The sequence below is a fragment of the Pantherophis guttatus genome, chromosome 3 (assembly GCF_059756535.1).
Source record: "Pantherophis guttatus breed Tessera chromosome 3, ASM5975653v1, whole genome shotgun sequence".
In the NCBI taxonomy this organism is placed as follows: domain Eukaryota; kingdom Metazoa; phylum Chordata; class Lepidosauria; order Squamata; family Colubridae; genus Pantherophis; species Pantherophis guttatus.
In genome coordinates, this window is record NC_142065.1 from 38,280,907 (window position 1) to 38,306,714 (window position 25,808).

A 25,808-nucleotide genomic window follows, 5' to 3' on the forward strand; every position below is an offset into this window, starting at 1 on the left:
GTAGTTAAAGTAATATTACTGTTTCTGTTTTTTTTTTAAAAAAAAAAAGTTAGATAAAGTACACTGTAACTTTTTCCTATCCATTAGTTAAAATTTTTGCCTGTTAATATACATTATGAAAAGGCTTTCCTTTCTCAGTTAACAACAATCAAAAGAACAGAAGTAAATTATTTTCCAGTTTTCACTTTTTCACAAGATATCCATGCAGCTTTTGAAATTGTGGGCAGTCAGTAATTTAGAAAGAGTCCCTCTAGTGGTAGAATTCGGGATATTTTCCCCACTTTCTGAGGGTTTTCTTTTTTCCTTGACTACTTATAACATTTTGAGGCAGCAGGTCCTATCATTGAACCTTACTCTTCTAAATATCAATTCTGGAGAATCTGCATGTCATTGCCCTGGAAGAAATAATTTGAGGATAAAATGATGTGTTGAACAGCTGCAATGCACATACTTCAATAAGATATACACAAGATTTATATAGGAATGAATATACTGCTTTTGGTTTTCTGTCAATATTGTTATTCTGATTTAAGATATTAAATGTAAAGATAGTTAACTACATAACTTAGTAAAGAATACACAACACCTCCCTGGAATGGGATGTTATTTTATTGGGACATTTAGGAAATAATTAGAATGCAACCCTCTCTCTAGAAATACCTAAACATAATCATCTCTTGATTCTTTTGATGAAACTAACATTATTACCTCAAAATAAATTAAGAAATAAAATACTGATGAAAATATTCAGCTGTCCTTTATACTCTTATCTTTTATTGCCTTTTAATCTTTCTACAGAGAAATACAGGCATAAGTAATGCAATTATTGAAACTAATGAAATATATCTTATAAAGCTTTGCTATTCTTCTAGATGAAAGTCTTCCAAACATTTTAAATTCCAAAGGATACATAAATCACAGCTTTCAGCAAAACTATTGTCGGTGGAACCAAAGCATTTGAATATCAGAACACCTTTCAGCTAGGTAAGAGGGTGAATTACAACACTGTAGATTTACTTAAATAATATATTGCGTCTGGTTGAATGAATAGTTTTGTTGCTGTGACCCATCACTGTAGAGTGTAGATGATGATTTTTCCTCTGCCTGTAATTGACTTTTCAGTCATTTCCAGAAGTCACTGATATATTTTGGATGTTGTCCCTTCTACCTGAAACAACTGTGTGCATATTTTCAAAAGCTTTCATACTGTAAAAGATAGAAGAAAACAAAAGCTGCTGGGTTTTTTTACACTTGTGACATCAAGTAGACAAATCTTTTAGAACTGTGACATAAGAATAAATTTATTGTTCATAGTTCTACTTCTACAGGAAGCCATTATTATATTGCAGGCTGTGTGAAGCTGGTTCAGTGCAGACTGTAATAATATGCAGGTTCTTCCATAGGGAAAAAAACAGAGATAAATATAGTTGAAAATTTCAGATTTGTATATATATTAAAAATGAACAAAAATGATTATATATATTAAATTGATTATTAGAAAATGGGATAAAATCTATGAACCGCCTAAATAATCAAAATGCTAAGCATTCTAAGGCTCATAAATTAGAAGATTTTCTGTAATATTGCACAAAGTATTGAATTGCCTTCTTAAACTAGGGCTAATGGGATCAAATGTAATCTCTTTTTAAGGTTCCATCTCACCATAATTGTGCCATTGGATTTTGTATGCAGATTCAAATAATCAGTTAACCTGGGGGCAATTTAGCCTTGAGATGACTACAATAACTTTTCCAATCTGGATTTACTTCAAAGGTGCAATCAAGCAAAGTTAAACATTTTAAAATTTTGGAGGATGATTGCCACCGAGAATGAAGACCTTATTGGTCCATCATCAGAATTTTTTTAGGATTGGTGCAGAAAAAATGACTCTACAGAGAACTGAACAAATGTAATTACTGGAGCTGAATTTATTTTAGATATTGAGCCATGATCCTTTTATCATGAGCCTTAACCCTTTTCTATCAGCATTTTTTCAAATATTGCCATCTTAAATTAACAGAATTCATGAAAAGAAGATCTAATTTGGGGCAACGTACATGATTTTATATGGAAGTGAACTTCAACTACCTTTTAATCTCCACCTTTCACAGTTAGTTCAGCTTTGCTGATTGCTTGGCCTAGTTCATTGACAGCCAGCACTTTGTATTGGCCGGCATCTGCTGATGTGACTCCAGGGATCACAAGGGAGCAAACTCCAAAATCATTTTTGCAGAGAAAGGCAGGATCCTGAGAGAGATTCTTGTTACCCTTGTACCAAGTGACCTGAGGGGCTGGATCTCCAGTCACAGCACAACTCATGTGACAATTAAATCCTAAATTCACCACATGTGGTTTCAGTTGGACAAGGAATCTTGGAGGTTGATCTCGGTTGATCCCCTTATATCTCAGAAGCTTCATTTCAGGTTTATCTGGAAGAAGTGCAAAAATAAAACCAGGAGAACAAAGAATTATGCTAACAATTAAGGATTTTTCATTGTTATTTCTATTTGCAAATATAGCTGGCAATATTGGCTTGATAATGATGAATTACAATAAATTATCTACCTTTTCTGTTCTCATTTAGGAAAAGTACTAAACCATGTAAGTTCATTCGGTATTATTTTATGTTCCAGATTGGAGATCATTGATCTCCAATCATTGGACGTGCTAACTGGTCACTTTGTACTGATATTCAAATCAATTCAAATCAATTCAAATCAATTCAAATCAATTCAAATCAATTCAAATCAATTCAAATCAATTCAAATCAATTCAAATCAATTCAAATCAAAGTTGTCCAATATAATATCAGATACCCTAAACATGCCTCAGGAATACACCAGTCCATGCTGCAAATGATTTTATTTGTTATAATGTGAATCCAAATAAACCCAAGCCTGAAAAAATATGGTATTTTTGGAGTCATGTTATAGATGAATTGCTTTAACAATCTGATTCATTAAAGCAATAGCCCCACATAATATAAAAATGCATTTTCGTGAATAGAGATGCTGTTTTTTAAAGCGTGCACAGCTCCCCAAACAATAGTTATCTATATTTACCCTTTTCTTTTTGAATAGTCCAAGGGTTCACTGTTTCAGAAGGCTTGCTGACCCCTACACAATTTTTTGCCAGAACTCTGAAGAAATATTCCCGACCTGGGATAAAATTTACAACTGTATATTTGTTGGTGTAAATGTCGTCAGCCACCATTTGCCATGGGCCTTTTCTGGAATCACATCTCATAACCATGTAGGTTATGTTACCGTCTCTCTTTTCTGTGGGTGAGGGCTCCCATATCAGAGTCACCGTCCCAGGGACCTTCTCAATGAGTTGTATAGGGCCAGGAGACTCTGGAATATCTGCAAAATAAAACCAAAATCAGGAAGAATGTCTAAGTGTTTCTAAAGTGGAGCAATTTGATTATTTATTTATCATGAAATTTAGAAACCCTACAGAAACTATATTTAAATATCATAGATTTAGAAACTATATGGAATAGAAAGAATGTAAATATATCGAAGAAAGAAGAATAGCTCCATGGACTTCAGTCTCTCATCCTGAAAGTTCTCCTTGATGGATAAAAAAAATAGTTCTGTTCAGTTGTTATGTCTCATTTATCAATATTTTAAATCTCCTGAGATACTTTTATAAGTGTAAAGGTGATCAGCACACATTTTCCATCTAATAAAGCCAGAGGCATGGCACAGTAAAGGAGTGTGACCAACTCTTCTCAAGCAAAAGTAATTTACAGGAGGAATCTTTATTAATAGGATTAACATATACTGTAAAGATGGTGTTAAGAGATGATATCTGCTTTGATTAAAAGAGAAAATAAGGTCAACAGATACTGTACTAAACTACCACTTCTCTTGAACATAGTAAGATGGGCCTTTTTAACTTTGTATCTCTCAGATGGGTTGTTTACAAATCCAAAAATGCCCGGATAATGTGGACAGGAATTTCTGAGAGCTGTTACCCAAGTCCATATTGAAGATGTCAGATCAGCGAAGGGTGAATTAAAACTTCATTCCTATTAAAACATATGTTTCTGTACTACTTCTCCCTATAACGTCTGTATGACGCACCATTTTCAAATGGCTTCAAACCAGTGGTGGGTTTCAAAATTTTTTACTACCGGTTCTGTGGGTGTGGCTGGGTAGGCGTGGCATGGCTTGATGGGCATGGCTTGGTGGGCATGGCAGGGAAAGGATGCTGTAAAATCTCCATTCCCTCCCCAATCCAGGGGAAGGTTACTGCAAAATCCCGATTTCCTCCCAATCAGCTAGGACTTGGGAGGCAGAGAATAGATGGGGGTGGGGCCAGTCAGAATTTTTACTACCGGTTCTCCGAACTACTCAAAATTTCTGCTACCAGTTCTCTAGAACTGGTCAGAATCTGCTGAAACCGACCTCTGCTTCAAACTACTGCTTATAACACCCTAGCATACTCTTGGTTTTAATTACCAGTAGTTACTCAATCACTTCATAAAAGGTGAGGCAACTAACAGTCTTAAAGTCTTCATTGGAACTCTTTAGTATATTGCAGGCCCACCCTTCAAATCTAAATTGAAAGGGCAGAGGCTGTCTATAAGTTAGGCAATTTTAGCTTGAAGCTTCATATGGAAAGAAGAACTCATGGGTAATGCACAGCTGATATTCTCCTTGCTGAAGGATTGTTATTTAAAGAGTAGTTAGGATATTTCATTTGCTTTTTTTCCTTTTTCAAGCACTAATGCCTTTGCATACAGAGTTTCTAACAGGCAAGAGCGTTTGCAGGATAAGGTCAAAAGAGTCAAGATGGTGACCACAGCCATGCAACTAAAGCTCCACCCCTTTTTTATGCAAAAGCACATTATATTTAATAATAAATTAAGAATGCACATTAAAAATAGGCAGAGCTTCAATTAGGGCGTCCTGCTCAAGCAAGGGGTTGGACTAGAAGACCTCCAAGGTCCTTTCCAACCCTACTATTCTAAGGTTCTAGGTTCTATATGACTAGTTTTCCAGGTAAGGCAATAGGATCAAATGTAGAACATGCATAATTGCAGATTTCCTTGTATGATGTTTACCTTGAACTCGAACTTGAAAACTGAATGTTTCCTTTCTCCCATGCTCCGTTTGAAGGCTGATGGCATAATGTCCACTGTCAGAAAGCTCAGCTTCTGGTATGATGATTTGGCTCAGTCTTTCTTTGGTGGCAATTGTGGCCTTTACTGGCAGAGAAAGCCCATCTTTCAGCCAAATCACTTCAGAAGATGGGGATGCCTGTTAAACATGAAAAAGACATTAATTTTGAATTACTTTTAAAGTGTACACATAGCAGTGGTATGAACCAGCTTCCACGTAACAGTTTGTACTATATTGCTTCTCCATTTTTTTTCTTTATTGTGGCATAATAGCAATTGATGACAGATAGACTGGAGTTATGATCCTAAGTTTCTTCCACTCGTATTGAAGTGATCTTATAGTTTGGCTAAGCCAAACAAGAACTTCTTAATTTACTGATATTAGCAAAGAAATATTCCACAGACAATATCTAGAATTCCAAGTAAACATGGAAGACATCATTTTTTAAAAAAAAATAATGCACAAGCACATAATTTTATTACATTATCATAGCAGCTCAAGATACAAATTTCTCTAATTAGAAGTAATTCCAAATAAGACAACCAAATGATTCTAAGTATTCTAGCTTTTCTTTTATTTCAAGGATTATTATAAAGTAACATATAAAATTATTTTTTAAAACAATTCCAAATCTCTACATAGCTTCATTTACTGGCATATAAAAAAAAAAAGCACAGAACAGATTTATTATATATTGCTTGCAAAGGCTATACTTACTTCAAAAGGAATACGGACATGGATGGCATCCCCTGCTTTCACATTCATGAAACTTTCAACAGTATCCTTCACTAAGAACTTGGGGTTAACTGAAAATACATACATACATATATACATACATATATTCCTACATATATACGTAAGTAAGTAAGTTTTGGCATCATATTGTTTAGTTCAGTACTGTAACTGCAATATATAAAATGCTCAAAACAACTCTTCACTCACCACTGCATATTCTATAGAATCAAGATGTTTCATCATCTAAGAAGTATGCATGCAGAACAGCTGGGTATCACCTTCTCAAATGGCCTAATATCCCATTTGATTTAAAAATGACTGTGAAAAATAATCAGTTTAATATATTTCCCTTGTACACTTGTTAAATATTAATAAGGAGAGCAATGCTGTCTTTTCCTCAGAGTCAGGCTTTTGCAATAATCTCCATTAAAATAGCTATGAATGATGATATTCCAATATATCTTGAAGGTTTCAAGTTTGGAAATACCCTAGATATGAGCTAAATATGTCCCAAGTATTCTTCTTTAGTTTCTTCTTCAATATAACTATGACGTGTCTTTTCCAGTTCTCTCTCAATGTCTTCTGGTTTTGGCTTTCTGTCAAAAATCCCCTTCTGTGTTCTTTCAATAATGTTAGCCTTTTCTAGAACCATCTAGAGTAACGTCCATGATTTATCAGGTTGTTTCCTTTTATCTTTCAAGTTCTCCCATGAAACCCAATTCTTTAATAATTAATTTACAGGACTATCCTCAACTTACCTGGGCCTTCATAAGATCTGACCTTTCTGTCCTTATCCTCATTACATTGAATCATATCATTTCGTTCTCCAGCCTCTTGCCCACCTGTTAAATAACAGCTATATCATAGATTTCACATGCTTTGTTTTTTCCTTTCACTATTTTTGAACAGAATTTCATATAAATAGGAGAAATAGTCATATAATTTCATATAAATAAGGTAGTCCAGAATTATCTCTATAAATATTTAATTTTCAAAGCAGAAATTACATAGTTTGACTTACCAGAAGAAGGTACTGCCTGAACACAAGTATCAACTTCAACTGCGTCACCCAAACCACCATCACTAATTGCTCTCACACGTAGGAAATATGGTTCCCTGGCTTTTAATCCTCTAAATGTATATGTAGTTGTTTGTATTGGGACAGTATTACACCGAGTCCATTTCAAAGTATCAGAGTGTCGAATCTCAACAATATATCCTTTGATAAAACTTTCTTCTGCTGATTCTGGTTTCATCCATGATAAGGAGAAGCTACAGTAGTCAGTATTAACCACTTTTAGATCTTTCACTGGACCTGGAGGTTCTGGAAAAAGGAGGGTTAAAATTCTGATATCATTTCAGGGTTGCTTTTTTACATTCTGTTTCCCACTGTTTCCTTTGTGTTATTAACTCTTTATGGTCCATTGGTCTACTGAAAACCAGTAGGAACCCCTGTTCTTCATTCCTTCTTTCCCTCACCACAGAACATTTTCTAATAGTAACTTACTTTGTCCTACTGTCAATGGAATAGTTTCAATTTCCTGAAAATCGAATATCATCCATTCAAAGAAGCCAGACAAATTCCATTTTATCTATAGATCGCCAAATACCTCATCTCATTATTTGGTATATGGTATTTGTTCACTCACTTCTGTTTTTTAGATAATCTTATTAGGTTTTTTTTAAAAAACTAACAGAAATTAATAATTAAAGAAATAAGTTTTTAAAAAGGAATTCGTGAATATGGTTAATGATTATCTTGTCCTTTGAGAGAATAGGAATGCACAAAATGAAGAGGGTGTTTTTTGGAGCGTTATATTTTGGGACGTGAATCAGGGGTGGGTTCTACTTGCCTTTACTACCGGTTTGCAACGGGGCTGTGCATTTCTGCGCATGCGCAGAAGCGTTCTGATGATGTCGGGGCTGGTGGGCGGAGCCTCACGCCAGTTTTACTACCTGTTCTATAGAACCGGTGTGAACCGGGGGCAACCTACCACTGACATGAATGTATCTAGAATACTGAGAACTGTTTCAGAAAGGATTCTTCTATAAATAAATAACTATAACTATTTTGAAATTCTTAAACCAGCCAAGAGTGAGTTAAGAGAACTTTCTGGAAAAATGCACAATGCTTTCGGAAGGGACATTTCATAAGGGAAGTAACATAAATATATATTGAATAATAAGCAAATAAATATAAGAGAGGAAGTAAACTACTTACTCATAGGATCTTGAGCATAAATAGCTTCTGAAGGTGCGCTGGCCTCGCCCACGCCTGAGTTATTGATGGCAGCCACACGGAATTCATATTGCAGTCCCTCCTTCAAATTATTCACTGTATATTTCCTGTCTATAGCATAAATGAGCTAGTTTTATCTCATAAACAATGGATGTATGCACATTATTGTGTTTGCAATTATTATCCTGATAATTTAGATCACATAATTCTCAATTATTTGAAATTAATTTATGCATATACTTCATCTTTGTTTTGTTGTGAGGTTTTTGAATATTCTTTGCATCTAATTGTTACGATCCATTCTGACCAAATTTCAATGAATTTAAACCTAGAGAATAATAAATAAGATTCTGTAGCATTCATGAAACTTATATAGAAATAGAAGAATCATAGCAATCCAATTTTGTGAGCACTGAAATAGAAATGCAAAAAGAGTCTCCATGATTGGAGGAGCAGGGAAGACACAAATAGGAAATTTCTATTATGACTTTAACACATTATTTTCTATCTGGTGACCAATGATCTTCTGACTTTAAGATCAAATAGACACAGCGATATAAAAGGTATCTGGGGAATATGACAAAAATAACAGAGAGAAAGTGTATCTTGGGACTGGGGCTAATGCATGATTGCAGAAATTGAAGAAAGTCATAAACCACAGGTTGTAAAATAACACGTACACATTCTCTCTCTCCCCACACTTCTCTTCCCCCCCCCCATCGCTGTCTGTCTGTCTGTCTGTCTGTCTGTCTGTCTGTCTGTCTGTCTGTCTGATTCTTCTGGGCACAAAGAATCTCAAGAAAAATCTGGAGTTTGTTTTTTTTTAGACCGGGTCGGGTGGGAAATATATATTCACATATACATATATAACTTAATTCAATAATATACTTTCCCAAAATGATACAGGTAGCTCTCGATATACAACCACAACTGACCCCAAAATTTCTGTTGTTAAGCAAGATAGTTGTTAAGTGAGTTTTGCCCCATTTTATGACCTTTTCTGCCACAGTTGCAATTGTTAAGTTAGCAACATGGTTGTAGAGTGAATCTGGCTTCTCCATTGACTTTGCTGTCAGAAAGTTGCAAATGGTGATGACATGATCCTCATGATGATTGCAGTACTGGGATCCTGCAACCATCATAAATATGAGCTGGTTGCTAAGCGACTGAATTTTGATTATGTGACCTTTGGGATGCTGCAACAGTCATGTGAAAAACAGTCATAAGTCGCTTTTTTCAGTGCCATTGTAACTTTGATCACTAAACAAATGGTTGTAAGTTAACCTGCACTGTTAACTATAAAATACAGGTGAGTATTACAATTCCCTTTAATTAAATCTTTTAGCCGCCTCCTAGCTCTTATAGAAACATAAATTACTTACCTGTTATGGGCAAATCAGTGACAGATGTCCAGAAATTACTGCCTTTCTTGCGTTTCTCAACTCTGTAGCCCAAAATTCGTGAATTTCCTATTTTATGTGGTGCAGACCATGAAATTGTGATGGCATCTTTGTTGGCACTGTTAACTTTAGGTGGAGCAGGAGGGCTTGGAGAAGCTGAGGAATTGTTTCCAAGATTTTAAAATTATGATGATTCATTGTCAACTAAGATAATAAAAAAACAGCTAAGAGAGGATCTGATTTTAAAAGTAAAGTAAGTCAAAATTGATTTTAACTGACAGGTGCCTCAAATAGCCCTCATAAAGCTATGTAAGAGGGACTGGGTCGTTGTGAAGATGGCTGCCAATTAATGATCTTCAGATGTGATAATGGTTAACATAATTAGGTTTTATTGATTTTATTACCATAAGATCATATTTCATCCTAAACCCTGTCAGATTTGCCCTGAATTTTCCTCCATCAGTGCTCTAGGACTTCTGTTGTTTTATCTCCGGAGTCCTAAAAATCAGGGAACTCCCTAGGACCCATTTAGACTGGGATCCCCACAACATTGTCCTCTGATTTCCAAGTAGCACCTCAGGTCTCAGTTGCATCATGCATCAGAGCCTCAGGAACCACCTCTCAAGTCCCCTCTGCAATCCTCTAATAAGATCTATCAGATGCCTGAGGGACTCTGATCAAATAAATCCTTTCTCCCTGCAATGAAAAGCAGCTACAATATAGTGAATTCCAAAACTTTCAGAGAGAGATCTGGCCATACTGAGATGTAGAGATTTTCCTTCCTATCCCAAGAAATAGCAGCAGTTCAAAATTGATTCTTGAATATCTTGGATCCATATTAGCAAAGTGAATAAATTTTCTATTACTATTTATTGTATTGATGAAAATCAATAAAGATAATACATTAGTATTATCTTAGGAGCTTTCTGTAAGAACTGCCAAAATAATGCATCTGATGAGTTGCCTGAAATGCTCAAGAAATAATATTTGTGCAAAGAACTCATGAGGTTGAATGGCAATGTTCATGTTCAGTAGAATGGAGTCTACATTTAATATTAATGACAAATTCTTTAGATTTTGCTATAGTGTTAGCAAAATCTAACACTGTCATAATCCTTTGACAAACATACATGAAGAAAATAACAAATCACCTTTTGCAGCAGCCATGACTTCATCAGATTCCAGGGCCTCACTGGTGCCCAAGGAATTCACTGCTTTCACCCTGAAGTAATAGCTTGTGTCATGTTCCACTTTGTTGGTGGTGAAAATAGTAGAGCTTCCACTGATTTTTCCCAGTGTCACCCAGGTCTTTCTACCAACCTGTTGCCTCTCAATAATATAACTCTGGATTCGTTTACCACCATCATCTCTTGGGGGCTTCCACTGAATAGTTATGCCATTTGCGGAACTGTCTACAACCGCTACAGGCCCTGTTGGTGATTGTGGCTTATCTAAATGAAAGACCAAAACAGACAACATGGGCAAGGGCTTTATTATAATCACATGGGAGAAGCTAGCAGACTAAGGCTAGATACAAATAAATTATAAAAAAGGAAGCTAATGATACTCTAAATGCACTATTTAATCCCTTGACTATATTGAATTGGCGAATCAGATGCTAATGGATTAAATACTAGCAACTCATTCTCATATCTCCTCTTGCTCATCTGCCTATTACTGCAATTGTCTTCTATCTGAGAAACAAGTATTCTTCCCAAATGGAAGAAACTTCCATCTCTGGTTCCCAATATGAGGTTCCTTTTTCCTCAGAAAGAACAGTACACAACAATAATGACAAAACAAATAAAACATTTGGTCAAAGGAAGAGTTCAGAAAAAAAAATGGTATAATTATAGCAATGTATACATTATATATATTGTATACTGTGTTTCTCAACCTTTTTTTTTTTGCACATGGCCTCCCTCTGACTTTTTTTTTCATCTGTATCCCCTCTATGTCCAAATTCTATTACTAGATATAGACATGAGACAGTAAGTGATGTATTTTCTGATGCAAGACAGTATTTACAATATAGTACACCTTGTTTTTCTGTGGCCACCTCACCAAATTCTGTGGCCCCTCACAGAATTTGGTGAGGTGGCCACAGGTGAACCACCTGTGGAACAGGTGAAATGTCTCTCACCTGTGGTCCCCTTTAAATGTCCTAGGGACCATAGAGGATCTTGTGGCCCTGGTTGAGCATCACAGCTGCACATTATAGTGCTACAAACAAACTTCCTGTATCTGTCTTTGATTATATTGAAAAGCATTGTCTACTTTATTTCACATCAAATTATTTTTATCCAGCTTCCCATGAAGAAGCAATAAAAATTCTTCCACGTACAAATGTTTAACAGTACTTCATTTTTTATCTGTATTATAAAAATAGTTGCTTGAATATTACAGTTCCCTCACCTATCACTTCCAGCTTGAGAGGAACTTCAAAACTTCCACACTCATTCTTTAATCTCACTTTATAATCCCCAGTATCCTTCCGGCTGGTGCTGGGTATGGAGAGTCGAGTAAAGTTCTCTGAAGAATCTATGTTTATCCTGTCATCATCCAGAAGTTCCTGATTCTCCTTTAACCACATTACTCTGATTGGCTTCCGACCTTCAAATGGAATCTTAACCATGGCGTTTTTTCCTGCCTTTACCATGATAGGTTCCTTCTTTAGTTTTTCCAGAAGTGTGGAGTCAACATTTGGAGGATCTGAAAAAGGGTACACTAAATAAGCCACTGAATGTAAACAAAGTTGAAAGCTTGCTACTTTTGACTTTTTAAAAAAGATCTTCTGACAAAACATGATATCTTCTGGCAAAATCTTCTGGCAAAACATGAGTGACTGCATAACTTTACTACTCATTGAATGTTTAAATTCTCTCAACAACAAACCTCATGAAAATCTGAAAGAAAGCTAGGAGTGAATGACATGCCCCTCCCTCAATTTTAATTTCAACCTTTTTCTAATGTATCCAGTCTTATTAATCTCCATTTATTTTTCCAAGTTCACAAATTTTAAGATTATTTGACAATAATCATTTATTTTCTCCCAATGATGAAGCTTAAGGACCTGTTTATATATATGTGTGTGTGTGTGCATGTGTGTGTTTATAGATAAGAGATGGGTTATTGGAAGAAAAGTTCATTTGTAGTATTTTAAGAGAAGGTGATAAGTTACTAAAAGTGTTTATACTTGTGATAAAGGGGGAAGTCATTTCTATATATATATTTCTTTTCTTTTTCTTTGCTATATTCTTATTCTTTTCTTTCTTTTCTCCATTTTCCTATTTTTCTTACTTTTCTTCACCTTATATTTATCTTTTTTAAAGTTTATATTTTTTTTATAGTGGCTACTTTTAATAAAATTACTATTAAAAAGAAATTCAATCTATTTTTTTAAAAAAAACTATGATTCCTACCAACCAGAACATAAAATCCCCTAGCACATGTACAATTCCTTAATAGTTTTGTTAAAACACAAAGAAAAGTATTCCCAAGATGAAGCTAATAAAATGATCCAATATTATAACCAAGGGAAGATGCTGTTCTAGACATTTAGAGCAACATAAAATACAGTACAAAGAGTGAAGGTAGGACCCATTGCTAACACTCCATAAGAGAAATAAGATTTAAATATTAGAGAAATTGGGAGTCAAGAGTTATACCAGATAGATAGGTAGGTAGGCAGGCATGCAGGTAGATGATAGATAGATAGATAGATAGATAGATAGATAGATAGATAGATAGATAGATAGATAGATAGATAGATAGGCTTGAACAGTGGTCCAAATGAATAAAATGAAATTTAATTGGAAGAAATGTGAAATGTACATTTGGGTGGGGAAAAAAGGAAATGTATAAATATAGAATGGGAGAGTTGCAATAGCACTTGTGAAAAGAATTTGGATGTTGTAGTAGATCTCAAACTGAAAGTTACAATTGCATTTTCAAAAAAGAAAAATGCTACATTTGGATGCATTAACAGGAACTTAAAGTCCAGATTATAGGAAGTGCATTGTCTCACTCTGCCTTGGTCAGGTCCCAAATGGAATATCGTGTCCAGTTCTGAGCATCACAATCTCAAAAGCTACTGACAATCTGGAGTGAATTCAGAACATGTGAACTCCAAGATGGTGAAGGGACTGGAAACCCAGTGTTATTAGGAACAGTTAAAAGAATAGGGGCTAGTTCTGCAAGAGAAGATGGGTGAGGAGAGGAGGAGAGATATGTTAAAATGTAGATATCTGTAGCTGCTATTATATAGAAGAGGGAGTAGACTTGTCACCCTAGGGTGTAAGATCCAAATTAATAAGTTGGATATTATGAGATAGTTCCACTTGATAAGAGCTGTTAACCAGTGGAATAAATTGCTTCATTAGATGGCATTATCTGATAACTGGAAATGTTTAAGCAGAAGTTGAAATGCTTTATTAGATACTGAGTAGGTGAGTCTATCAAATCTATGATTCTAAATTTAAAAGGAAGGAGACTGAGAAGCAGTCTAAGTGCTAAGAACAATAATGGAAAGTTATTGCAAAAAGAACAAGCATTAAGAGCAAGAAGCAGAGGCTTGACATTACATTCAGGTGTGATATACCCTGTAATGAAGTGGGAAAAGTGATGATACATGATCCAAACAACAAGAGGAGACAGGGAATTTTGCAAGACAGTTTATTGTAGTGATTAAGGCATTAACTAGAAAACTAGGAGACCGAGTTCTAGACCCACCCAAAGCCAGCTGGGTGAACTTGGTCCAGTCACTTTCTCTCAGCCCTAGGAAGGAAGCAATATCTGAAAAACTTTGCCAAGAAAACTGCATGGTCTTGTCCAGGCATTCTCCAAGAATCCAACACAATTGAAGAGAAGAAATATAAAATAATAGAAAATATTGCAAAAATTAATAGCTTACTAATGGTATATCTTCCAAGGGCTACTGGCTCTCAGCTTTTGCAGTACCGAGATTTTGATCTACATGGCTTATTAATTCAATGTCCTCTCCATTCCCTTCAGTGTTATGAACTCACAAAACTCTTATTCTAAAGCTAGAATGGCAATATCTATGACTATAGATATCGTTCAACCTAGTTTTATGCATTTTTCCATCAAATATTGAAAACCCTCTACAAGTGATCAATTACAATTTATGAAAGAACAATCTATGGGAAGCCTGCTGCATAATGACAGTATCAGAGAAAGCAAAGACGGTATCAAGAAATCAAGAAAGAAAAATAGACAGTGTTTGAAAAAGTATTGGAACAGGTTTCCCCAAAAGTGCCTGTCTGTAGTTTTACCAATGTATTATGACATCTCACTCTGATTGCTTCTAAAGAAAAGGAGAAAAGGATTGGCCACTCATGTATTAAGCGCATGATTAACCAGCGGCACTTAGCCATTGCCATTTGATCTGCTAACATGGCTAGGGTTACCTTCAACAAAAATAGATGCTTCTGTGCAGATGCCTTCAGCTTCAAATTTATATTTTCCAGCATGACTGTCTTCTACCTTGTCTATTATCAGTTTATGGACTGGCCCATTTTTCTCAGTAGAGAATGCTCCTAAACCTGTTACCTTGTGGGAAAGTTGAAAGAATGCAGAAAAATATGTTATCTCAAAAAAAAAACCAAAAAAAAAAACCACCATGCAACATTGAACAAACAATTCAGTCTGGTTCAACACTAACTTTACTACAGATATGCGGAACTTTGAAGTTAAACAATCACTTGTTCAGATTTCAAAATTGGGCCAATGAGATAGACAATTTTCAGAAATTAGTAGATGTCAACTACTGGAAACTTCACAGTAGAATTCACTGATCTTTTTTGTAAAAGTCATTAATATTTTTGAATAGATTCATTCGCTCATTTATGAATTCCATTTTATTGTTTTTAAAGAAACTGTTGCACAACTGTGGTGATTCTTCTTGCTTCAGATTATATTCCAATCAAATACATATGCATTTTTGTTGTTGATAATTCAACTCCATAACTGATAAACATATTACATAATTTCCTCCCAATGGAATTAAGACACGGTCTCTTTTTACTATAATTTAAATTGGCAGTAAGGAGCTGTTCCACTGGAATTTTAAATACTTATGTTAGTTTTGTTTTATTTTATTTATGGTTTCTGGTTTTAAATTTGATGGCATTCTTTCTTTCTTTATTATTTTGAATAATACCAAGAAGAATGTAGTCCCATATAACACACTGTGTTATATGGGACTGCCCTTGAAAATTATTTGGAAACTTCAACTGGTGTAGAAAGGTGTGGTGCAAGCAGTTATTGGCACCAGTTACTTGATGTATGTGATATCACTGTTCCGGGTGCTTTTGGGATGCTTCCGGGTGCAATTCAAAGTGCTCATTGTCATTTTTAAAGCTCTTCATGGCTTGGGACCAGTTAGTTACAAGATCATTTTTCCTCAATTGTTTCCATCCACCCTACCTGATCTGGCAGGAGGAGTATGTTCCTGATACTGATGGCTAAAGAGTCTCAGTTGGTAGGGCCAGAAGGAGAGAATTTTCAGTTATGACATTGGGCTTTTGACACATCAGTTGGAACATTAAGATATGAGATTAGATTGGGCCCATCTGCATTTGCCTTTCATAAGACCTTGAACAAGCCTAAAGCCCTGAGAATAGAAAAGAGCCTGTTGTCCTGGCTATGTGATTGATTGGTTGGATAATACCCAGCCTCTATGTCAAGGGTGTCAAACTCAAGGCCCGCAGGCTGCATCTGGCCCACAGGGTGCTTAGATCTGGCCCACAGGCCCCTCCAGGAAACAGCAAAAAAATGGCCTGCGGTGCTTCTGCCAGTGAAAATGGAGCTCAGGAGGGCAGTGCGGGCCTCCCGGGCTCCATTTTGGACCACGATGGCCTCCTGCAACCCTCTGACAATGAAAGCTGAGCTCAGGGAGGTTGTATGTGGCCTACCTGGGCTCTTTTTTTTGGCCGCGACAATCTCCTAGAGCCCTCTGCCAGTAAAAATGGAGCTCGGGGAGGCTGCATGCGGCCTCCCTGGTCTCTGTTTTCACTGGCAGAAGGCTCCAGGAAGCCATTACGGCCAAAAACAGAGCCTCAATGAGTGACATCGAGCTGGTCACACCCCCTGGCCATGCCCCCCCAAGGTCAAACACAATCCTGATACAGCCCTCAATGAAATTGAGTTTGACACCCCTGCTCTATGTGTTTTATTTTTATTTTTGTTACATTTATATTTATTTTTTTTTAATTTATTTTATTGTAAGCTACGTAGAGTCATGTAAAAGGGGGATAGGCAGATATATAAATTGAATTAATAAATGGATTAGTTTTATTTTCCTTTTTCCAAATTATTACTTATTACTATGATAGTACACTTGTTCATTGTTGCCGGTACTTTCAATTTGATTCCCAAATAAAATTTCATTGGATACAATATGTGTGAAACAAGGAGTCCTTCATCTATCACAAGTTAACAACATCGTACCTTCACTCCATCCTTAAACCAAGTTCCCTTGACCTGATCATTGTTGAGACGGCAAGACAACTCAGTTCGTTTTCCTTTCTGAGCATGAAGATCAAATAAACCTTGATGCAAATGGCAAAGTGGTTCTGAATAGCCAAGAAACAGAAACGCTCATTTTAAAAAGATGGTTTTTTTTAAATTATACAACATATCTTATAAATGCATATTAAAACGCACTTTAAAAAAGAACTCATTCATAAATATATAAATACCTCTCAAGTCCTCTTCAAGCAGTTTTTCTCCTCTCCCTTTCCTTGAAAGATCAGCTGGTGTAGATCCACTGGCCTCTAAATCAGAGAGCTGCTTTCTTCTGTCACCAGCATGAGATACAGCATCATAAAGGCCAGAAGCCTGGTCATAACCCAGGAACTCTTCGCCAAGGATGTCTGACTTTTTCTCATGTAGTGATCTATTAGCATCTGTAACTCCTATACTATCTCCACAATGTACAATATCTTCATTGTAGTGATAATTGAAGTTTCTTTCATTATTAAATCCTGCCTCACCAGCAATTGTGCTAGATAATGCATCATCCTTCCCATATTGCCCACTTATTCCCATTATACCACTAATACTTCTACTACCTGGCACTCCATTCTTTCCATAAAGCCCATCTAATTCTCCAGCTACACCATTTCCAATGAGGTAACCATTTTTTCCATAAAGTCCACTTACATTACTAGCACCATCAAGTTTATCTAAGATCTCTCTTTTCGAGATATCATTTCTTTCACCAAATCCAGTGCGTTTTCCACCTGCCGTGCAAATAGATTCACCTGCACCCTCAATATTCCCAGCTCCGAATTGATTAAATACACTGTCTTTGTCATAAATTCTACCAACAATGACATATCCAATTGGGCCTGCTCTACATAAAATATTCTGTCCATCTCCTCTGCCAACATCTCCAAGTCCATAAATGTCTACTACATTTGGCATTTTGTCTTTGCCATAGTTTCCATCTATATTACAAATGCCACCAGATTTATTAGTGCCTGCAGTTAATGGTATGCTCTCGATACCATCTTTGTCATATAGACTATGTACTACTGAGCCATGATATCCAATAGTGCATGTTCTATTTGGTATGCCATCCTTATCATAAGATTCATCCATGTCTTTAGAATCAATTTCTCTCCTGCCTGTGACACCAGGTATATCTCCCTTGCCATTGAGTTTACACCCAGCACAGACGCCATCCGATGTATCACCCATTCTAAATCCAGCAGTACTTGTATCATTTGGCATGCTGTTCTTGCTATAAAATACAGCAGTGCTTCCAGCTCCAATGGGTCCACTAGCACCAATTCCACTTAGCATGCCGTCTTTATCATAGAGCCTAGAAACTCCTCCAGGACTAACAAGTCCATCTGACATTCCATTCTTATCATACATTCTAGCTGTTTCTCCAATAACATTAGTTTTGCTAGCTAATCTTTCACCATTACTAATTTCATCATCAACAGTACCAATTATGATACTATTCTTGTCAAAGATTCCTCGACTAGCATCTACTTTCCTCAATATGCCACCTTTCACATAGAGCCCATCTATTTCCCTAATACCACCACCGTCTGAATAAAATCCACATGGCATAATACTCTGGCCAGGCAGTCCAGAAGTATCTGCTTCATTTTGCATAGCATCCTTTCCATAGATTCTACCAGTGTCCTTAGCATCACTAAAACCTTTGCCATACAGCATATCATGCCCACTAGAACTATCAGCTCCACAACTGCTTGCTTTATTTGGTATGCCATTCTTGTCATTGAGTCCAGTGATATTCACCGTATTACCATATTCATTAGCTCCAATTTTATCTAGCAGGACACCTTTACCATACAGTGTATCTATTCCACCAGCACTACCAGCTATATTAGTGTCTGTTTCACCTAGCATGCCATCCTTCCCACAGTGTCCACTAGTACCCTCTGTTCTCCCTAGCTTACCATAGTTTCCTAGTTTCCAATCATAAAGTCTACCTATTCCCCTAGCATCAGCTCCATTTAATTCAACTTCTTTGCCGTGGTGTTCATTGATGTTTCTAATAGTATAAGGTCCCCCAACAACAGCTCCATCAAGTGTAGAATGTTTGCAATAAAGACTGCTTATGCTCGTGGCCCTGTCTTGTCCAATAGCACCTGTGCCTCTTAATATATCATTCTTATTATAGAGTCCATCTATATTGTTAGCAAGATTACAAGCACTCATTCCTTGTAGCACAACATCCATATTATAATATCCATCTATGCTCACGGTACCATCAGGTCTAACAGCTCCTTTTAGTACATCCTTCTTGCCACTTTTGCAAGTATCAGCATCAACTATCATACTATCCTTGTTATGCAGCACTCTTAGTCTTTCAGCATCATTATGTCTACCAGTGCCTGATTCAGGTGGCATTCCTTTTGTCCCACAGTACACAACTATCCCTCCAGCACTAGGAAATCTAGCTACCATTTCAGATTCAGCCAACACTACATCATTGACATAAATCTCATTCATTGTCCCACCATCACCTAATCCACCTACCATATTGCCATAGCCATTTTTTGTGCCATCAAGCTGAGGTCTAAGGCCTCTGACTTCCTCTAAATGATTATCTTTGTCATAAAATTTCCCTGCAACTCCTTTATCACCTCCTGTTACATCAAACTCGGCTGTTAGGCAACCATCTCTATGAAGTCTACTTCTGCCTCCAATTTCTGAGAGCTTATTATCCTTGAAATAAAGCATTCCTGCACCACTTAACTCACCATCTTTAATACAGAGACTTCCATTGCTGTCAAACCTGACTCCTGATTGATGAGAATCACCCAATGTAACCTCCTTGCCATAAAGTCCTTCTACCTTTTCTGTTATGTCAAATCCAACTCCAGAGCCAGCATTGTATCCCACAATGTATTGATTGCTATTGACCTCTGCAGTGCCTAATATGGAATCTTGGAATCCCAAAACTGATCCTCTGTTAAATCTGTCTGCAGGGTCTACTCCATTAAGTGTGGAAACTTGTCCTTCTGAATTTTGCCATCTATTTGTACCTTCAGGTCCAGTGTTGAAAACTAACATTGCATTTTTCCCATATTGGGAGATCTTGTCAGTCAAACTACCTATTCCTCTGATATTTCCACCTAGCACTGCATTCTGATCAAATCCTATCTTCTCATCACTTCTCAAATATCCATCTTTTTCCAGGCTGTTATAAAGCTCTGCATTGCTATCATGGCCATTCCCATACTGGGCATCTTTGCCCATGCTGAAGTCTGCAAGGAGATCTTGATCTTTCTGCCTTTCTCCTTGGTGACGTTTCTTAGCATGCTCTTCATCTAATGGTTTGCTCCATTGTCCAGCTTTATCACTACTGTCCTCTTCAGATTGCTTTCTCTTTTCTTTAGAAGCTGTATTACAAATATACTGATGGTTAAATTGAAATGGCAAAGCCATTCATTTCTTGTAATTTAATGCAAAATAATTCAATTTAATGAATGAAACACCTTAATTAAATAAACATCAGTCCTCCTACTTTTGCATTGTGATACTGGGTGAGCTTTTTAGTTCCATATCATGATCAGTAGCAAAAATAATTGTTTATTTAAAAAAAACAGCAAATGAAATTATTGCCAATTTATCATTTATAAACATCTCATTTATGAACAGTAGTTATAGTAGCAAAATAACTATTATTATAAACACAGATTTTCAAATTGCAAGACATTATAGCTTCTATGTTATATGAATGATTTACATTAATTAATATTGATTTAACAATGATCACAGCTATCAGTTTTACAATAGAGTTTCCACATTCAGATAGTTTAGGGATATATAATGATTCCAGTACTGCTGGAAACAGTGCACTATACCAGGCAAATTATTATTATTATGTTTTTAGAAACATATTCTTTGAAATCCTTCAAAGAAAAAAAATTATTTAAGATCAGTACATTAATGATCTTTGCAAAGCACACTGGACAACAATTCCTAAGCAAATGTTATTGTTTAGAGTAACTGGAAGAAGTCATTAATGATTAAGGAATCTTAAAACTTATTCCAGTATTTTGCCATTTAAATCTCTTTGCAACCCATAATTAGGCATTTCTCAATGAGATCTTGAATATAGCACTGTTAGATGTTTTTAGAAAGGAATGGGGTACATCTGCAGGGTTATGTTGTAAGAAATCAAGATTAGATCATCACTCACATTTGACTTCAAGCCAAGTACTTGAAGAACAGCTTCCAGTATCAATGGTGTAAGTCTCTTTGTCAGAGGATTGGAAGTTTTTAATGCCTAGATGGTAAATAAGGCCATCATTCAAGATTGATATATTGTTATTGTCATTTGATTCTAAATGAGTTACTAGGCTTCATAGAAGGTTCATTAAAAATAGCATTGTCTTTCTGGTGGCACTTCATTCTCACTAGGTAGAGAGCAACAGTTTACAGGAATGTCTGAAATAATAAATTAATTGGAAATAGACATACAACAAATTCAAAATGTGGGGCAGAAGAAACCTGTAGGTGGAAAAAGCATGGCAAATATCGATTTCATTTACCAATGATTGAAGGTTACCTATCTATTTTTCAAACTTAGCTGAGAATAATCAGATTTATCATGTAGGTTTTCTCAACTAATATTTGGTGATAAAATGTCTTCCTGACAACGTCGGTAACAAAATATCAGCATGCATTCATTATTTCTATCCAGGAGCCTGGATAGCTCAACAGACAGAGCACTGTAATTTAACACCAGCTGTCTGCAATTAAAGTAAGATAGAATCTTGCCAGGCTCAAGGTTAACTCAGCCTTCCATCCTTTCTAAGGTAGGTAAATTGAGGACCCAGTTTGTGGGGGCAATAAGCTGACTTTGTATAAATATACAAAAGTATGAAGGATATTGCTTAACGCACTGTAAGCCACCCTGAGTCTCGGGAGAAGGGTGGCATATAAATCAAATAAAAAAAAAAATTCAAAAGTATTTTTACAATCCATTTTGCCTACAATCAGGATTTCCAGCACACAAACAATTAAAAATGTTTTAAATGATATGATTTTGTCTTGTTTTTATATTTAAAATTAGAAGCATGTTTTTATATCCTACAAATATTATATTAAGAAGGTAAATTACTCAAATTTCAACTTCACAATATATTAAAATGTATAAAAAGGCTTTAAGCTCACATTTTGAGAAAAATGTCCACATCGATGCAAGAAGAAACTAACTGAAACCATTTTCTTCTGTCCTAATTTCAGCTCCCAATTTATACAACAGCTTTCTGTAAATGTTGGATTCGTTTATGAGATTGAGGGTTATTTCACTTTTTGAGGCATTTCAATGTTGATTTTGTACGTAATGAATTATACATCTTGGCATCTATACTTACTATATACTTTGAAAAGGCATGTTTATTCCATATAATGATGACTTATTAATCTGACATTTTTCATAATATATTACTTAAAGAACTAATATATAAGGATACTATAAAACCTTGGCTTGAATCTTTTAATTGATCACTTTAATGCCAGTCATACTACAATATTATACTTACTACAATCTTGGCATTAAAGAGAATAGGATTTCTTTCCACGTTACATGCACAAGATCACATACTCTTGATTAGATGAGTCTAGGGTTGTCCAAAATTGCTTTTCTACTTGTTCTTGTATTAAATTATCATTCATAGAATTATTCATTTGTTAAAATCACATTCATTTTCATTATTATTCTATTAATTATTGTTCATCATCTTTAAATCTATATTTTCTCTATATTTTCTATCCACCAACCACAATGTGAAACATGGCAAATTTTAGGGGGAGGGGAATGGGGAAAATCATCTTTAAGATCACTTTTTAAAACTACAAATAATAAAGTTGGGGAAATGCAGGGTTTCTTCACAGTTGTGCTAAGCAAACTGCACTCTTAATATAGTATAATATGTGAACCTGAGAGGCAGTTTGGTGTAGTGGTCACATCAGTCTAGGCCTGTCTTAAGGAACAAAGCTGAATGGGCCAGTCACTCTCTCTCAGCTCTAGGAAGGAGGCAATGGTAAACCACTTCTGAAAAACTTTGTCAAGAAACCTGCAGGGACTTGTCTAGGCAGTCTCCAAATATTGGATATGATTGATTGGAAACATGGAAGTAGTAGCAATATCACAATCTGACATTATTTTTTTCCTACATTTATGATAGTGAACATAAAAGAGGGGAGGAAGAAGAATTGGTAACTCTAAGGAATATGAATATGATTTTCAATATGGAAATTTATTTTATTTATTTTGACTGTTCACCGCCCTGAGTCCTTCGGGAGAAGGGCGGTATAAAAAATTAAATAAATAAATAAATAAATAAATAAATAAATAAATAAATAAATGCCACTACTTTTTTATATGCTTTGAAGTTTTTCTAGCTTGTTATACTGAAGGGCAGATATTACATGATATTTACCAACAGCTGTTCCAGAAAGGTAGACACTCAAAAAATGCTTTGGAAATATAAAAAGCAGCGCAAGTAAGATTTGAAAAATTTACGTAATGTTATTCTGTATTTTTAGTGAGCTCTCTGGAATCCAACTGTGGTTGATTGAAAAAAGCTAAGCAGGTTCTTACCTGCTTAGGATTTGAATGGTTGAATGCCAGAAAACCATAAGGCTCTAGCTACAATGGAAAGTTTATTGAAATTATATATAAAAGTTATAGAAAGCAGAAATGGCAAATGCAAATCGCTTTCTTATTGCAAAAAAAAAAAAATGTTCATGAAATCAGGAACAAAGCCTGACTCAGAAGACTATTTGATTGTTATATATGTTTATTAGAAGCTGATTTAAAAACAAAACAAGAACAGAACAAAAAGCCTGTCTTTTATCATTGTCTGGCAGTTTTGGAGAACCTGGTTCTCCTGCTCCTTCTAGACTCCCCATGTCATAATTAAAATATGACATGTTCCTTATTTCTCATCTATCCTAATTTCAGTCTGAGAAAATGAATGCTAAACATGAGCAACAAATGAATATGACGTTTCAAACTTAGCTACATCTTTAGCATTTATTTCTTCACTAGTAACAAATGAAATGAATTAATCCTAGTTTGTCAGATATTTCATTTGTTATGAAACAAATGCACACCCATGTGAAGCCTTTGGTCAGGGAGCCTTACTTTCTGCTTCCAGTTCAGTGGAGAAGATATCTACATCTTCTACTTTGACCTGATAAATGCCAGCATCGTCTGGCTGTAGATCATTGATCATAAAATGGTAGTTTTTGCCCTCTTGCTGTAAGCGGTGCCTTAAGTTGTCATCATTGACTCCAAAATTGATCTTCTGGCCATCCTAGAAGATAAGAGAACAAATAAACAGGCAAAGCTACATCCTTGTAAAATAAATCTGACTTCACAAGATTTGAATTATAGTTACTTTAAGGAAAACATAGTAGGCTCTAATTTGTTATTAGCCATATCTGAATTGGTCAAATCTACCAGTAGAGTTTTCCTCCTAAAACAATAACTTGTTTAGGGATGAACAGTAGTCAATTTATATTGCTAAGAAGAACAGAAGACTGCTATAGAAAAGAAATGAATGCATGAGAGTACAAAAGACTCAAGAATCAGATTGCTATTGCCCCCATGAGGACTATTATCCAACCATGTGGAAAGGCTGCTGTTCTGCTGAATTGTATTCTTTTTGTAACATCTAACCTGGATTTGTTTTATTTTCCTGTTTCTCTTCTTTCTTCTTTCCTCTGTTCATTTATCTCTTTTATTATCACCTCCATTCGGTCTTTTTAAAACTGTTCTCCTAATATTTGTGTTTTATATACTACCATAAAGGAGGTCTATATATGAAACAATACTGGCTTGTATCTCAATTCTGAGATAAAATTGCTATTGTCAAATGAAGTGTTAATCTGCTTGTTCCCATAGCTGTTTAGCTCCAGTTTAGTCATGGCAGTCTCTCATAAAGTTCATGTGTCAAGTGGGCCAAATCACTATCCTTCCTTACTTTGTAGAGGCAAATTCTGCTCTCTGGGTTTTTCAGTTCCATCTCTAGATCAAATGTAGCATTTCTTTGCTCTTTATTGACTTTTAGATGCTTCAGATTTGCAATACTGTACACATACTGTAAGAACAAGAGAGAGGTAAATCATTTAAGATATTATAACATTTTATATACAATATTCACACTAGCAAAATAGAACAAATTCATTGTTGTCAAAGGAACACAATTTTTGCTCCATTTGAAGATGTTAAGACAATTAATTCTCAGTGGAATATACCATGCAAATAGACTCAAAACTTGCGACAGGATCCCTTTTAATGATTAGTGGTTACTTTGGCCTTAAAATGCAATGAAAGTTTGAATTCTGTTGATATTCTAATTAACATGTCAGTGACAACTTATTGAATATTTATCTAATCAAATCACAAGATATGAAGCAAGATGGTCTTACTTGAGCCTGTTTATCCTCTCTTGCCTTCTTCATTTCCTGAAGTTTTCTCAGCATCCCACGGAAATCAACAACTCCATATTTTAAGCAAATCTTCTCATAATCTTTCTTCTCTGCATTTATTAATATTTGTGCAATCTGTTCCATATCCATTTTTTTCTTTGGAACAGCTGAAGGTGTTCTACAGGTTAATTCCCAAAAGATAAACCCAGAATTGAATTGCAAGAGACCTAAAATTTGTCATGTAATTGTGGAAGAAGCATATGAGGGAAAAGTTTGGAGGGCTACTTTTTATTATTACTTTTCTTTGGAAATCCATTAGGGAAATTTCATATACTTTGCAAAAATGTATAT

The 25,808-nt window shown here is 35.5% G+C and overlaps 1 protein-coding gene across 5 annotated transcripts in view; it reads right to left on the bottom strand.

Moving 5' to 3' along the window:
* Positions 1 to 591: 591 nt before the first annotated feature.
* Positions 592 to 25,808, bottom strand: part of IGFN1 (immunoglobulin like and fibronectin type III domain containing 1) — a 35,239-nt gene continuing 10,022 nt past the window's right edge. For 2 of the 5 annotated variants that reach the window (XM_087889335.1, XM_034414917.2), the window contains exons 8-25: positions 25,458 to 25,635; positions 25,010 to 25,126; positions 24,169 to 24,340; positions 21,214 to 21,300; positions 17,225 to 20,410; positions 16,974 to 17,098; positions 14,933 to 15,074; positions 11,919 to 12,215; positions 10,655 to 10,954; positions 9,486 to 9,659; positions 8,086 to 8,214; positions 6,886 to 7,188; positions 6,623 to 6,706; positions 5,847 to 5,935; positions 5,072 to 5,267; positions 3,063 to 3,362; positions 2,089 to 2,429; positions 592 to 1,206 (exon numbers count right to left, since the gene is read on the bottom strand). In XM_087889335.1, the coding sequence (XP_087745461.1) occupies positions 2,092 to 2,429; positions 3,063 to 3,362; positions 5,072 to 5,267; positions 5,847 to 5,935; positions 6,623 to 6,706; positions 6,886 to 7,188; positions 8,086 to 8,214; positions 9,486 to 9,659; positions 10,655 to 10,954; positions 11,919 to 12,215; positions 14,933 to 15,074; positions 16,974 to 17,098; positions 17,225 to 20,410; positions 21,214 to 21,300; positions 24,169 to 24,340; positions 25,010 to 25,126; positions 25,458 to 25,635 (6,217 nt within the window). In that variant the 3' untranslated portion in view covers positions 592 to 1,206; positions 2,089 to 2,091. Of the gene's footprint in view, positions 1,395 to 2,088; positions 2,430 to 3,062; positions 3,363 to 5,071; positions 5,268 to 5,846; positions 5,936 to 6,622; positions 6,707 to 6,885; positions 7,189 to 8,085; positions 8,215 to 9,485; positions 9,660 to 10,654; positions 10,955 to 11,918; positions 12,216 to 14,932; positions 15,075 to 16,973; positions 17,099 to 17,224; positions 20,411 to 21,213; positions 21,301 to 24,168; positions 24,341 to 25,009; positions 25,127 to 25,457; positions 25,636 to 25,808 lie in introns of all 5 variants that reach the window. The other 3 variants (XM_087889334.1, XM_087889336.1, XM_087889337.1) reach the window with 3 other exon arrangements.